Source organism: Ambystoma mexicanum, chromosome 11 (assembly GCF_040938575.1).
Source record: "Ambystoma mexicanum isolate Mex_15411 chromosome 11, UKY_AmexF1_1, whole genome shotgun sequence".
Lineage (NCBI taxonomy): Eukaryota > Metazoa > Chordata > Amphibia > Caudata > Ambystomatidae > Ambystoma > Ambystoma mexicanum.
The window spans coordinates 1,451,428,855-1,451,444,958 of NC_090934.1; the positions used below are offsets into that span (position 1 = coordinate 1,451,428,855).

The window sequence follows — 16,104 nt, forward strand, 5'->3', positions numbered from 1 at the left end:
CAAAACACTGCTGCATGACCACCTCGTATAGATTGGCAATAGCACCGACACTCCTCTTTGGTAGGGGCCTTGCCCCTGTGTTGTTCCTGCTGACTTGAGACTGCCCTGTTGCTGTCGAGCCACTCTGCTGTGGCAGTGAGGCCAGCTAATACAGTAGCAGAGCTGCACCAATGTCGTACAGGCTGACTGGAGCAGTGTGCGGGCATGGCCAGAAGAAGCGCCCAGAATTGGCACCTTCTATCTTAATGTTATTCATGAAAATGGATGACTAGCACTGCTGCACCAGTGTGGGCTGTCAGGCCCATGTATAGCAAGGAGTCAGGCCTGGATGCAAAGACACAAGGCCAGGGAACCCTGTTGCTGCTTGGTGTGTGACTAGGATCGACTAACAATAAAGATAATAAAGTTGCCAGAACACCACATCATAAAGAAACAAAGTCTGAGAAAATAAGTGCAGAGACTCCGAAATGAGTGCCGGGGCTGAGCCCTGGCAAACACCTCCACAAATGAAGCACCCCTTGTACTCGATGAGCGGTTCAGGAATCCTACTGGGGCAGGGTGTTCTCAATCAACGTCCCCATGCTTGAGTGCACCTGCGTGGGTGTTCCTTGGCTATGCTATTCCTTTCTCTCATTTATTTTCGGGCCTTTGTAAAGTATCTGCCATTGATACGTTTTAAAGGATGGCAAGCTATCTTAGTAAGTTAATGCAGTATGCAGGACCCCAGGATGGACAGCCAGGACGCAGGAACCAAGCAGGGACAACGCGAGTACAACATGGAAATGTACTTTATTTGTTTGAGTTCTAAGATAGAAGTTTAGCAGGAGAGCAGGCTCTAACATACTTGCATGTCCAGCTCCCATCATCAAGCTCCCCCCAACCGGCAAGCCCAGAACTCTCAGACCCCCACATTCCCGCACACATTCCAGGAACAGCCCAGAGCACTACCATAAGAACAGGGTGCACGGTGTCTGTCGCATCGCTGCAATGTGCTAAGAAAGGGCAGATCAGGGACCGGTGGTAGACCAAAATCCTTCAACAAATAGGTGCATCCTATTTTTATGGGTTAGGGCTCTCAGCTGCTGAATCCTTTAAACATAAGTAAAAAATAATAGCATTCAAGCAGACTATTAAAACCAGGGTTATTTTCTGCTTTTATGGAACCCATTTTCAAAGAAAGAAACGCAGGCAAACCAGCCCCACCAGTGGTAGTTTCTTTTTATCTGAATAAACTCGCCTCGCTCATTCTTTCCCCGCCTCCTCTGCTGCTTCTTTATAAGTGAAAGTGTTTCCAGTTTCCTTATTCATTTTCCACTTTTTTTGCCAACCATTGCATTTGGCTTCCTTCCCGCTCTCTGGTTTGAAGGACAACTTATAATAAGCAATGGTAGATATTTCTGCCAGAGTTCCCATGGTTCCCGCCATGAATGGGGCGATGGAGCGCAGCGACCTCGCTTCCCAATCCCGCTCCTGAAACAAACATTCCAGAGCCACCCCATTACCCAAGAGGGCTGGCTGATCATTAATCCTAAAAAAAGAGCTCCAACCCGAAACATGTTTTTAAGACAGTATTGTATTGTATTGTATATTCATTTCTAAAGCGCAGCAAAGACCGCGAGGCAGCAAGGCGAAGCCACTAAACAGCGAGGCCTAGAACAGATAGATTCTCACCGCCTTTTCAGGAAAGGAAGATCCTTAGAAAGATTTTGAAGATCAAATGGCAGGGCGTTCCAGAGTCTGGGGACAGGAACTGTAAAAGACCTCCCTCCCGCTCTTGCACGGGCAAAAGTGGGAACACAGAGCAGAGATTGATTTTTTTCGAGCGGAGTAGTCTGCCAGGAATGTAGGGCACAAGTCTAGAACGTAAATATGCTGCCCCGCCGGCGGGTGTAGCACGGTGAGCGAGACACAGCACCTTAAACTTAACTCGGCTCCTGATGGGAAGCCAATGCAGTTGGTAAAGTCAGTCTTGGGAGTGAGCCAGTGTGGGGGCTCCCAGAGCAAGGCGTGCCGCTGCATTCTGTAGAGTTTGAAGGCATTGCAGTAACATCTCTGGTTGACCCAGATAGATGGCACTGCAATAGTCCAAGGAACTCATAATAGATTCAGTCAAATTCTGGACCTGGATGTAACCGGAAGAAAAGGAAAAGCTTTTTTCACAATGTTCAGTTTTGTGCAGTCTAATTGACAGACAGAGAATATCTGAGCTTCTCTAGAGTCTGTGACCATTAGTTTAATCCCTAGACCCTTCATTATTGGGGTAGGCTTTAGACATTGACCAGGGGAGGAAGGCCAGTAGTCACAAGTCCAGACCCGTCACACAATACTAGCTCTCGTTACGTTTAAGCTAATTATTGGCCATCCAGTCACTAACCGCAGCACGGCAGTTTTTCAGTTTGCCTGGGGATCAGATGATGGCACATTCAGGTGGAAGAGAATCTGGGTACCTTCTGCATAAGAGTAGAAGTGTAGTCCATAGCTGGCAATCAATTTTACCAACGCCTGCATATACAAATTTAACAAAAGAGGAGACAGGGTGGAACCCTGGGGGACGCCACAGTTCAAAACGATGGGCATGGAAGTAAAAGGAGGAAGAGAGACTGTTTGGACCGGATCGGACAGAAAAGAGGAGAATCATTTCAGCGGAATGCCCGAGATTCCAGTCTCATGGAGACAGTGAAGCAGCTTCTGGTGATCAACAGTGTCAAAGGCCGCAGAGAGGTCACGCATAATCAGAGCTCCCACCTCCCTGTGGTCCTGAAGCAGCGCAATGTCATCCATGAGAGCAATCATGACCGATTCCATACCCATACCACTGCGGAATCCGGACTGAAAAGCATGGAGAAGACGACTGGACTCCAGAAAGGCAGAGAGTTGAGGGGTCACAATAGATTCCATCACCTTCATAAGAACCAGAAGCAGTGTGATGGGTTGCTAGTTTTCCACTATCGAAGGGTCAAGTCATGATTCTTTTACAAGTGGGGAAATCACTGCATGTTTGAAACAGTGCTCAAACAGTAGACCACAATGGGAGGCGACGACTGTTGGATCTATATTGTTCACCCCTTCTCTGCTCCGCCTCACCCTGCAAGGCACAGTCTCCAGCTGTATTCTTTCTGGTGCAGCTTTGTTACTTCCATGTGTCTGTCACAGTCTTAAGAATTCATGGATTGTTTTGTTGCAAAGCATTTACTACTGCATCACAGGGAAACTGATTCCCCAATGATACCGCTGGTCCACAGCCCCCAATCTCATAAGGTCGACATTTAGGACTTCCACTAGAATATCTACACATCGTAACCCCTACGCTGCTCCCCCTGGCCGGAGTGCATACAGCCAATGAGTTCTTCAGCCTTCTTCATAGAATGAGTCATTTACTGCCACTCTATGTTCTATAAACCTTCATTTTGGTTGAGGCAGGCTAGTATATAAGGAAATTGGAGTCTTTTTTCTTTTAGGCGAGTACTTCTGAGTCGTCGATAGTACTGGGGTACAGTCAGTCTCATGCCAGACACTGCTTGACACCTGTCTGAACTCAAGCTGTGCATGTCCGCTACAGTCCTGTTGGGAAATCTCCAGATGTTACTGTAGGCTAGTACGTCTCTTCCTTCTGAAGTTGAGAATGCAAGTGTGCTGATGGACCAACAACCTACTAGAATAATGGGGAGACCTGTCCGCCACAGAGTGGGGTGGTCCTGCTCTACAGAGTCGGCCCTCCTAAAGCGCAGGGCAGTAGAGAGAAACAGAACTACAGTAGGGTGGTCAAAGGAGTATGGTGACAAAAGGACTACTGCTTTGCAGGAGTACAGGGATGAGTAGTGGTTTCTAAACACCTGCCCAGCCCCACCTACTACCATAACGACAGTGACCCCATTCATACAAGCCCACCATGAATGCTAAACCTCGTTGGCTTCTTTAGGGTAGCGTGGGCCGAGGGCAGGCTATACTCTTTAAGAGAGCGTGAGCCAGCAGGGAAGCATCCAAACAACAATACTACATTAAGTACCAATAAAAAGAAATGTACAATTAAGGTTCTCTAAAATATAAGCATTTCATTAAACTGAAAGGTCATACAGACCCATAAAATCACTAACAACCAACCCCAGTAATGAAATGCACAGAGAATGCAGACTTTCGCTAAAAAGGACATTCACTGTATGAAGTACTAGGATCTATAGGTAACAGTCTTGCCGAAAAGTCGCTAAGTTCAAGAATAAATATTTTAAGGGATAAAGTGAGGTCTCAAATGTCACTAGGATTTACTGAACAATGCCGCGGGTACAAAACACTATTAGATGCCTTATTATCTACTATTACATACTCAAAATAATCAAGCTGGGTTTCTTGGTGCTTTCTAGTGCGTGAAATCGAGGTCATGGAGTTGGGCTGGTTCGACAGTATTCTGCAACTCAGTGGAATTCAAAAAGCAGCAACTGCACTTAGATCAAGGAAGCATGTGGCAGGCAAATGATGTTGAAATCAGTGTAGCTCCAAGGTGCGGCAGGTTTTGATGCAGGTTCGCGTTGAATCCGCTCCACCGGAGAGCGGGCTCAGCTAGGTCCAATGACAACGCAGTCCGATATGCTATGCAGCAATTGTCCAAAGTTCGAAGAAACGTACAACCAGCAGGCAATATTTGGCTGGGTGAAGCTGAAAGGCCCTCAAAGTGGTTCAAAGTGTAGCGTGTCAAAGGCAGCTCTTTAGGGTCTTTGCAGCAGCTGAAAGACTTTTGGAGACTACTGGCAGCTTAAATCATTTAGAAAGGTCAGAGAGAGGCCCATAGGTAGTTTTTTTCTGTCCTTTGGTTACTGAGACACCATCACTGGCTCTCTGAGGAAAGAGGAGTCCGTCTTCTGGCCTTCCCAGCAAGCAACGTTGCCTGGGAGACTTGCAGAGCTCGACTCAGCAAGCAGTGTCCTGGGTACCAGTTTGCCAGCGGCAGACGGGCCTTTTCAACAGCAGGTCCCTTCAAATGTTCCTCTGAGGTAGTTAGGGAGAATGACTGCAGTCTCCTTGGCAAGCCTCATCTTCACCCCAATGGCTGAGAACTCTGGACAGACTTTACCCCAAGAAGGTCCCAGTGAAATCTTGCAAGACATCTCAAGTGGACGATTCTGTGAAGATGAGTAACTTAAAGTAGGGGTGTCCCCCAGTTATGCAGTAATGTTGACAGAGCATATTGGTTCATTCTAAGCCTACTGTAAGGGGACAATCCATGCTATTGTGATGTCTGCTCCCAGGGTGCCTCGTCTGCAGGAAGCTAGGGTGGGTGTCTCAGTAAGGGCTTGGCCATGGCATAATGAAAACGGGTGGAACCTTCTCCTGGGTACAGTCCTCTCCATGACTACACTATACTCCTCTCCTGTTTGCCTGAGAGTAAAAGGACTCCATTAACTCCCCCCCGGGGTGACTTCCCCATAGTGTTGCAGAGATCCTTTGAAGCACCAAGCCCTCACCCTACCTCTGGGGCAGGTATTTCCTCCTATGCCAGGAAGGTGCCATGCCATCCCAGCAGAGAACAAAGAGCTTCCTGGGCAGTTCCGGTATCAGTTATGCGTGGAACACCCAAGGCCAGACATAATACACAAATGACTCTGCAACAACTGAGGGGCCACAGGAAACCAAGTAGATACATTACATCCGCTTGGATTTGGCAATTGCAACGATCTCCTTATATTCCATCAAACTAGATATAGTTTTATATATTAAGTTGCATACCATTTGCATTATGGGTGCCCACTGTTAAAGGCAGCCCCATGACTGTTGAAATTGATGTAATTCATAGCGTCTCTCTTTCAGGAATTCACATATTACTCTGCAGCTGGCATTATGCCAAATCACACTGCAGCAGCTGGGATGTCTGTAGACAGGGTCCAGCAAAGTACACATGTGAACTATACTTTTTAGCATGGAACGTTTAGAAAGTGAGGCCTGTTCAGCAGCGTTTACTTTCTGAGAGAGAAAACCAAAATAATTTTGCATAGCAAAAGGAACAAGTTACTTACCTGTAACTGTTGTTCTCCAGCATGGGTCTGGCATGGATTCACATGCTCATGAATATTCCCCGTCGTCAGGCTGGGAATCCTGGGTAAAGAAAAAAACAGTATCAGTTTCGTTTCTGATCTGTCTTTCGTAGTAGTAACCAATCACTGGTCTCTGCGTCATACTGACCACAGCCAATGACTGCCCTCTACCTAAGCCCCGCCTCTGGCAGCCATCTTCAGATTTGGAAGCACGTGAAGTGGCAGTATGACCAAGTGAAGAGCCGCAGAGGGGTGGCGGGAGGGTTCGCATGTGAATCCATGCCAGACCCATGCTGGAGAACAACAGTTACAGGTAAGTAACTTGTTCCTTCTCCAGCATGGGGTCTGGCATGGATTCACATGCTCATGAATAAAGAATACATAGCAGTACACACATGCACAACCTTGGGAGGTGGCAAAGGCTCAACATTAAGCATTACATCAAACTCAACATTAAGCACTTTTACCTCCTCACCAGGCTCACCTTAGGCAAACCGGTTGCGCAGCAGTGCTTGGCCGACCCTGTACTTCTCCCTGGAATCCCGATCGACGCAGTAGAATTTTGTGAAGGTGTGCGTCGCCCTCCACTTAGCAGCCCTGCATATGTCCAGCAGGGGCACACCAGATAGGAACGCCGTGGTAGCTGCGATCGCTCTGGTGGAATGGGCTCTCGGACGGCCAGGCAGCGGTCGGTTTGCCAACCGATGACAGTACATGATACAGCCGGAGAGCCACCTGGGAATGGAAGCCTTCGAGAGAGCCTTCCCCTGATTGACAGGTCCAAAGTTCACAAAGAGTTGTGACGTCTTCCGAAAACACTTTGTGCGGTCCACGTAGAACTTCAGCGCTCTAGCCACATCAAGCGAGTGCAAAGTCCTCTCAGCAAGCGACGAAGGCGACGGGAAAACACAGGCAACACCAAGGGTTCGTTGAGGTGGAATTCCGACGGCTCCTTGGGCATGAAGGAGGGGTGCGTCCTGAGCACCACCCTCGTGGCGTGCGCCAGTCCAGCCTTGGCCAGCGTCAACAGGTACGGCAGTACTTGGGGAGCCGTAATCCTTAGAGGGTTAATCTTCTGTGCGCGGCACCAGACAGAGAACCTCTTCCATTTGTGTCCGTAGCATTTAAGAGTCGAGGACGCCCTGGCCTTTGCAAGAACCTCTCTGCAGTCGGCCGGTATATCGTATCCGCCAAACTCTAGTGCTGCAGGAGCCAGGCCTGCAAGTTCAGCGACTTCGGGTCATGGTGGAGGATGGCGCCTCCCTCCCTGGAGAGCAGATCCGCGTCCACTGGCAGCTTGATTGGCGGGGACGTTGACAAGTCCAGAAGGTCCGGGAACCATATCTGCCTCGGCCACGCAGGTGCGACGAGGATCATCCTGCACCGTGACCTCTTGAGCTGGTTGATGAGCCGGATCAGCAGTGGCAGTGGAGGGAACGCGTATAGGAACAGGCCTTCCCAGGGGAACGAGAAAGCATCGCCCATGCTCCTCGGCTGGGGAAACCTGCTGGCGAACCTCCGGCACTTGGAGTTCGTCGCCGTTGCGAACAGGTCGATCTGGGGTGTGCCCCACCGTCGGAAGAGGCGATCCACTAGAACCTGCCGTAGTTCCCACTCGTGGCACGAGCGCAGCTCCCTGCTGAGTGAGTCGGCGATGGTGTTTTTTTTATCCCTGCCAGATGAAACGGCACCAGAAACATCCTTTGGGCGACGGCCCAATGCCACAGGTCCTGCGCCGCCTTGGACAGTGCTGGGGACCTGGTTCCGCCCTGTTTCCTGATGTAAAACATGGTGGTGGTGTTGTCGGTGAAGATCCTCACCACCTTGCCCTTGAGGGACGGAAGGAAGGAAGGATCTGAGGGCCCAAAACACTGCACGGAGCTCCAGGACGTTGATATGGAGGGACTTCTCCGTCGGGAGCCAAAGGCCTCTCGCGTGCAGAATTTCGGTGTGTGCTCCCCACCCTTCCAGGGAGGCATCCGTGGTCACTGTCTCCTGGTGGCCTGGGGTCTGGAAGTCCATGCCCGCCGTCAGATGCGCGCGGGTGCCCCACCACCGGATCGCTCGTCGGAAACTCTCGTCGAGTGTGATCCTCTCCTCGAAGTCGCCCGTCGTTTGGATCCAGCGCGCGTCCAGGAACTCCTGCAACGGGCGCATCCGGAGCCTGCACATGGGAATGAGGTAGATGCAAGAAGACATCATTCCGAGGAGGGACTTGATGGACCTCACCTTGGCCGCGTCGGCAACCAACATCCGCTGTACCTTGCCCAGGGATGGCCCTGGTCCTTTCCTCTGACGGGGAGGCCAGAAGGGACACGGTCGAGCTTTGCTCCCAGAAACAGTGCGTCTTGCGCAGGTACCAGGTGGGACTTGGCGTAGTTCACGGAGAATCCCAGGTCCGTGAGAAGTTGGACGGTCCTTGCCGTGTGCTTCACAGCGAGCTCCCTCGTCTTGGCTCGGATGAGCCAGTCGTCCAGGTAGGGGTAGACGTGGATCCCCTCTCGGCGCAGCTGCGCCGCCACTGGTGCAAGGCACTTGGTGAATACCCTGGGAGCCGACCGTAGACCGAAGGGAAGGGCTCTGAACTGATAGTGACGCCCTTGGACCACGAACCTGAGAAATTTTTCGGTGCCCCTTTAGGATGGGAATATGGAAGTAGGCATCCTCCAAATCCAACAATGACAGGAAGTCGCCCTCCTCCAGCTGCCCCAGGACGTGCTGGAGGGTGACCATCCGGAACTTCCGTGCCTTGATGAACTTGTTCAGCCGTCGTAGGTCTAGGATGGGGCGCCATCCTCCCGTCTTCTTCTTCACGAGGAAGTATCTTGAGTAAACTCCGGAGCCCCGAAGCCTCTTTGGGACGAGTTCGATGGCGCCCTTCCTGAGCATCGCCTTTACCTCCCGGAGAAGCTGAGGAACGTGAAGCTCTTTCCTGGCCACAGGGGGGATGCGCGGGCACCTTCTTTGAAATTCGAGCGCGTGGCCCTGGGCTAGGGCGTCCAGCCCGACCCCACGGCCGGTTCAATCCTGCTTAGACGAGGCTTTGCCGCCTTGACCTCCTTGGCGACGACGGCAGGGTCCGCCTGACTTGCCTCGTCCCCTGTAAGCTTCCTGAGACGACGAACGGGCCGCTTGAGGGTAGGTGGAAAATCCGCCGCCGGAACCTTTGGAGGCACCCTTGCCTCCGCCGCTCCGAAAAGGCGGCCGCCGTTGCTGGAGAATCCCGAGCGCCCGGGCCGTCTCCGTGTCCGCTTTAATGGCTTGAAGAGAATCGTCCACTGTTTTCCCAAACAGGTTGTTCCCATCGAACGGCATGTCCAGGACTCTGGTCTGTACGTCTTGACGGAAGTCAGTAGCCTTGAGCCATCCACGCCGCCTAAGGCGCACGCCGTTGCCCAACTGGCGAAATCCAGTGTCGGCGATGTCCGTCGCAATCGTGATGGCATGGTCCGACGCCACCTCACCTTCCTGCAAGATCTCCAGGGCATCCGCCCTCTTGTCGTCCGGTAGGAAGTCCAGCAGGGGAGCCAGTTTGTACCACAGCTCCCTGTCGTAGCGGGCTACGATAGCTAAAGCGTTGGCCGCCTTGATCGTCGTCGCTGCAGACGAGATGACCCTGCGCCCCATCGTATCCAATTTCTTTCCCTCGCCGTCCGGCGGGGAAGTCGACGTGGAGGCCGCACCCCCCCCCGCTTTCTTCCTGGCCGCCGCGGAGACGACGGAGTCCGGGGTAGGCTGTGCCTGGAGGCACAAGGGGGCCGCGTCCGGGACCCGGTACTTCTTCTCGTACCGGTCTCTTCTAGCCGGCGTCGTGGATGGGTTCTTGAGGAGGGCAAGGCCCTCATCCCAAATATCGTCCAGCATAGGCACCGCGAGGACCGTCTTCCTCTTAGCCTCGCGCCGCTGATAAAGGAAACCTTCCTTCTTCTTCTCTCAGGGCAGAGCTGGAAGAGCTCGGATGCCCTGGCGATCATGGAGTGAAAAGATCCAATCTCGTCGGGCGGGGAAGCCCGGGTGGGAGGTGACAACGGCAGATCCTCATCGTACACCTCGTCGTCCGTACCCGTCGCGGCCGTGTCAGTCCCTGTGTCATCCCCTCGAGTCGTGGACGGGGAGGAGGGCTGAACGGGGCGCGATGGCTGAAAAGGAGGTGGAGGGTGAATCCTTCTCTTCTTAGGAGGGGGGCTGCCCGAAGGGCCTGGTTCCGGGTCCCCCGACGGGAGTGGCTCCTCCACTGGTAACGGCAGTCTCATCCTTATCTCTGAGCTTAAGGACTGTATAGCCAACAAAATGGCCGCCGAGTTGTCTTGCGGCGCTGGTAGAGGGGAGTCCGACGGGCGGTCAGGGGCCCCGTCGGTACCCTCGACGATGTCGTCGTCTCCTGCGTCGGGATCCCTCCCGACGGGCTGGTCTTCTTCCACGCCAACGCCGTGGCTTAAGACCTCGATCAGTTCTTCCTCAGAGGTTGAGGCCGAATCCACGACGACCTCCTGCCCCCCCTTTTTCTTCTCCATCGGAGGTTTCACGGGGGTCCTGTCGATGGGCATAAAAGAGGACTCCCTCCGCAGTGGCAAGGAGACTCTGAGCCCCAAGGTCGCCGCCACTGGTGTAGCCTCCACAGGCTGAGCCAGGGCCGCCGCGACTGTCTCGATAGAGGCCTTGGCCGGATGGATTAAGGCTTTCACCACCTTAGGTGCGCTCACCGCCTTCTCCTTGAGGGGGGGGGGGGACACTGCCTCGCTCCCCCTCCGCCTTCGAGCTCGACCGGGGCCTCTCCAGGAGCTTCGCCGGGTGCTCGGCCTTCCTCTTACCCGACCCAGAGCGTTGGCTCGTGGTTGATGGTGCCGGGGAGGGTGCGCCCTGCCTGGCGCCCGTAGAGCCCGACCGTTCGGCGCTCCCGGTGCCAGCGGACTCGCGGTGCTTGGCCTTGTGTTGGACCCCCATCGCCGGGGCGTCCTCAAAGGTCTTAGAAGACCGCTCGGATTTCTTCCTCTTCTTCTCGCCGGACGGGCTCTTCCCTTCCAGCCAGTTGGCGAGACGTTGATGGCGGTCCTTCATGGTCCGCTCCGACATGTTGCCGCAAAACGCACAGTCCTTCTCCACGTGCGTCTTGTCCTCATGTAGGCAGTAAAGACAAAAGGAGTGTTCGTCTTCCTTAAAGACATTCTGCAGCTGGCATCCAGGGCAGACCCTGAACAGCTTTCCGGGCGTCGAGCTTCCCTTCTCCTGGGCCATGACCGAGATGGGCCTGAAAAACTTCTGGAATCCTCCAAAAGCGTAGCTCGACGAAATCTTCACCCTTGAGGGGCGTAGACGAATCCGACACGGGTCCCCGTTGATCGGATGGAGAGTCGGTGGAGCTTGAGGCTCTTTTGACCGAAAAAACGAAGTTTTTGAGAAAAAACGTGAAAAAATAGCACTAACGCTCGAGAGCAATAGCACGAGGATCCCAACACATGAACCTGCGGTAAAAATCTGAAGATGGCTGCCAGAGGCGGGGCTTAGGTAGAGGGCAGTCATTGGCTGTGGTCAGTATGACGCAGAGACCAGTGATTGGTTACTACTACGAAAGACAGATCAGAAACGAAACTGATACTGGTTTTTTCTTTACCAAGGATTCCCAGCCTGACGACGGGGAATATTCATGAGCATGTGAATCCATGCCAGACCACATGCTGGAGAAATAAAAAAGTACGTGATTGCACATCCCCACAGATGGCATTCTGTCCACATTAAATCTACCTCACCTTTTTCTCAGAGTTCTGGAACATCTCCATTGCCTCTTCAACCAGGCCTTCCTCGTATCCTTGCTTGCACAACCGGTCACAGGCACCAAGGTAGCTGAGAACCTACAGAGAAGAAAGAGGCATACGTTCGGTCACTATATCATGTTACAGTGCCAGCCTTAATTCACAACCAGACAGCAGCCTGTGCCTTGATTTCCATCAGAGGGAAAAAAAAGGTCATTATTTTGACCCACGATGAGCCCAGACAACTCTTTCACTTGTTACCAGGACATCGACACATATCACATTAAGTGAACGCAGCTTGGACTTTATAATTCAAGATTACTGCATAAGTGGGGTGAACACCCCTTATGAGGTGGCTTAGGCCACATCCCCTGACCGGAATCATACATGGTAAGGTGGCTCACGCCTATGTATGAGCAACATGTTAAGGCTGACGCTGACCAAAACATTAAAAAATCCACCATAGCATATCCTGACATTTATTTATTTATTTTAATTCTTAATAGCGCGCCAGATCGCCCGCAGGCCTCTTTTCAATGGGAATTCCCACCTGCCACATGGCAGCACTCCACACGCAGGACCTGTAATAAATTGGACCTGGAAATCCATGTCTGCAGATGAGTCATTTCTTTCTGTGGTCTGGCTGTGAACATGCAGGTGATCTGCTAAGAAAGACTCACTGCACATGTGGTGTGTGCCATTCTTCAGCAAGCCTCTGCACGCTTTACACTGTATCCTGTGGGCACAGGGCAACAGGCCACGTTCCATACATTTGCAGTGAACTCTAGAGAGACCGGCCCACTGCAACTTCCTGCAAGTATGGCACAGTATGTCCTAAGAGCAGAAGCCGTGCGTCCAGACAGGGCCCCTTTCCAACTTGGATTCAAGATCCATCTATTGGGCTTTGCCCGGCCCAGTCCATGGACGCGCCAGTCTCTTACTCTTTCATTCTCAGACCTGGGAAGAAGACACGACAAGGAGGGCTAGGCTCCTTTGCCATGCACGCCCAACTGGATACATTGCCTCTATGGGCAAACTTGTGTAACCCCCACTTTGGGTAACCTCAGAATTTCTTTTGAAATTAACGCAATGTATGCAAGGAAGGAATGATGGCAGGAATGTACGTATGGACGGAACTGTGGCAGGAATGTACTCATGGAAGGAACGGTGGCAGGAATGTACGCATGGAAGGAATGGTGGCAGGAATGTACGCATGGAAGGAACGGTGGCAGGAATGTACGCATGGAAGGAACGGTGGCAGGAATGTACGCATGGAAGGAATGGTGGCAGGAATGTACACAGGGAAGGAATGGTGGCAGGAATGATCGCATGGAAGGAACGGTAGCAGGAATGCATGTATGCAAGGAATGGTGGCAGGAATGTACAGATGGAAGGAATGGTGGCAGGAATGTACGTATAGCAGGAATGGTGGCAAGAATTTATGCATGGAAGGAATGGTGGCAGGAATAAATGCATGGAAGGAATGGCAGCAGGAATGTACGCATGGATGGAATGGTGGCAGGAACGTACATATGGAAGGAATGGTGGCAGGAACGTACGCGTGGAAGGAACAGTGGCAGGAATGTACGCATGGAAGGAATGGTGGCAGGAATGTAGATATGGAAGGAATGGTGGCAGGAATGTAGATATGGAAGGAATGGTGGCAGGAATCTATGCATGCAAGGAATGGTGGCAGGAATCTATGCATGCAAGGAATGGTGGCAGGAATGTAGATATGGAAGGAATGGTGGCAGGAATGTACACATGGAAGGAATGGTGGCAGGAATAAATGCATGCAAGGAATGGTGGCAGGAATGTAGATATGGAAGGAATGGTGGCAGGAATGTACGTATGGTAGGAATGTAGATATGGAAGGAATGGTGGCAGGAATGTAGATATGGAAGGAATGGTGGCAGGAATCTATGCATGGAAGGAATGGTGGCAGGAATGTACACATGGAAGGAATGGTGGCAGGAATGTACGTATGGAAGGAATGGTGGCAGGAATAAATGCATGCAAGGAATGGTGGCAGGAATGCATGCAAGGAATGGTGGCAGGAATGTACGTATGAAGGAATGGTGGCAGGAATGTACGTATGAAGGAATGCTGGCAGGAATGTAGATATGGAAGGAATGGTGGCAGGAATGTAGATATGGAAGGAATGGTGGCAGGAATCTATGCATGGAAGGAATGGTGGCAGGAATCTATGCATGCAAGGAATGGTGGCAGGAATGTACGTATGGAAGGAATGGTGGCAGGAATGTAGATATGGAAGGAATGGTGGCAGGAATGTACATATGGAAGGAATGGTGGCAGGAATGTAGATATGGAAGGAATGGTGGCAGGAATGTAGATATGGAAGGAATGGTGGCAGGAATGTAGATATGGAAGGAATGGTGGCAGGAATGTACGTATGGAAGGAATGGTGGCAGGAATGTACGTATGGAAGGAATGGTGGCAGGAATAAATGCATGCACGGAATGGTGGCAGGAATGTACACATGGAAGGAATGGTGGCAGGAATGTACACATGGAAGGAATGGTGGCAGGAATGTACACATGCAAGGAATGGTGGCAGGAATGTACGTATGGAAGGAATGGTGGCAGGAATGTAGATATGGAAGGAATGGTGGCAGGAATGTAGATATGGAAGGAATGGCGGAAGGAATGTACGTATGGAAGGAATGGTGGCAGGAATCTATGCATGGAAGGAATGGTGGTAGGAATGTAGATATGGAAGGAATGGTGGTAGGAATGTATGCATGGAAGGAATGGTGGCATGGAAGTTGTATTGAGAATTAGATTCATACAAAAAAGGTGTGGGGGCTGGAGGGGCAAAGATAAAAGAGGAAGACGGAAAGAAAACAATTCATCATGGTATAAAATTCATCACAAAAAAATCAACGTTAGTTACACAATAACAAAATACATTTTTAAAACATTTAAATATTTAAGACACAACTAAACTGAATAACACAATCATATAGGGTTAGTTACAACATTCGGACAACACAATGACTAAAATAAGATTGAAACAATAAAGGAAAACTATGGCTTCCCATTTGGGACTTTACCACCAATTTGAAGACAAAAAACGCTATTAGTCTTTCAATTTTAGTTGGAGAGAATGAAGGAAAGATGCTATGGCTCTGGTATCAGAAGTGTTTACACTGCATTGGCATCTATGCCAAATGTGGTCTTCAGTGCACGAGTGGCATGAGAAGAACACCTGACCTAAATATCTCATCCTCATGTCGCTAATGGCTGGACCCTGCAAGATCAGGTGGCGAGCGGTTTCTATGACGTCTTTGTTCTTGCAGAATCTGCATCCGGAATCTACGGCCATGGTCAGGCCTCTCCTCAAGAAGATTTCATTGGTTGGCAAGACATTCCACCAGAATGGAAGGAATATTGCTCTGTGGAGTTCATCAGGGAATCAGATTAAATAGGATGGTAATAGTTCCCCGTTTTTTGTGCTCATGGCCGACATGACACATGGACGGATAACCGTGGAGTTTCAACATTGTGTCAATCCAGCCATTGTCATACAGGCCCTTTTTTGCCTTCATAGGATTGTCAATCAGTGCCCCAAGGTTCAGATTTAACTTTTGCAAGATAGTTTCACTCGACATACGGATCTGACTTATGGTTTTCCCTCGGGGATTTTAATTCATGCATATATTCATATCTTCATATAAAGAGCAATAACCGGAAGAAGTAACTTCCTATATCAAGATAATAGTTTCCACTCTACACATGCTCGAATGGAAATAAGACCAAGCTTAAATCGTATTGCAACGAGGGGAACGCCATTCAGTATACCCAAAACTCTCCTTCAAATCCAAGCCTCTGGCAACTCCAACCATTTAGGGACTACATGAGAAGATAGTTCTTGTCCGTAAATACGTTTTGGAATCACTTTTCCTTCATAAAATTTCAACGCAAGTAATAATAATAGTCTGAATTCTTGCTTTACCATAAGGAGTTGGGTGATCAGAAGAGCAGATATTTGGTTGAGAGTTTGTTTAATGTTGCAATAGCCTGGCGATGCCGATATGGGGAAACCTAGATATATCATACTAGGCACAGATTACATTAGTGTTCTCCCATGACCACAACTGAGCCCTCCTTTTCTTACTTCCTGGGAGTCTTAGAATTTTTGTTTTCTTGCGGTTGATCATAAGACCATTGTCACACGCAAAGGATGAGAAGGCAGAAAGTAGTCTTTTAAAGCCCACAAAAGAGGTTTCGAAAAGTAAAAAGTCATCAGCGTAAGCTAGTCAGGACACCTTCAGAGGGGTTCTACGTGATTTCATCGCCGCACTTTTCATC

The 16,104-nt window shown here is 50.6% G+C and overlaps 1 protein-coding gene across 4 annotated transcripts in view; it reads right to left on the bottom strand.

Annotated features, from left to right (window-relative positions):
* UBAP1L (ubiquitin associated protein 1 like) overlaps positions 1-16,104 on the bottom strand; it is a 213,647-nt gene that overhangs the window by 23,802 nt on the left and 173,741 nt on the right. For all 4 annotated transcript variants that reach the window (XM_069625095.1, XM_069625093.1, XM_069625096.1 and 1 more), the window contains one exon: positions 11,771-11,872. In XM_069625095.1, the coding sequence (XP_069481196.1) occupies positions 11,771-11,872 (102 nt within the window). The remainder of the gene's footprint in view (positions 1-11,770; positions 11,873-16,104) is intronic.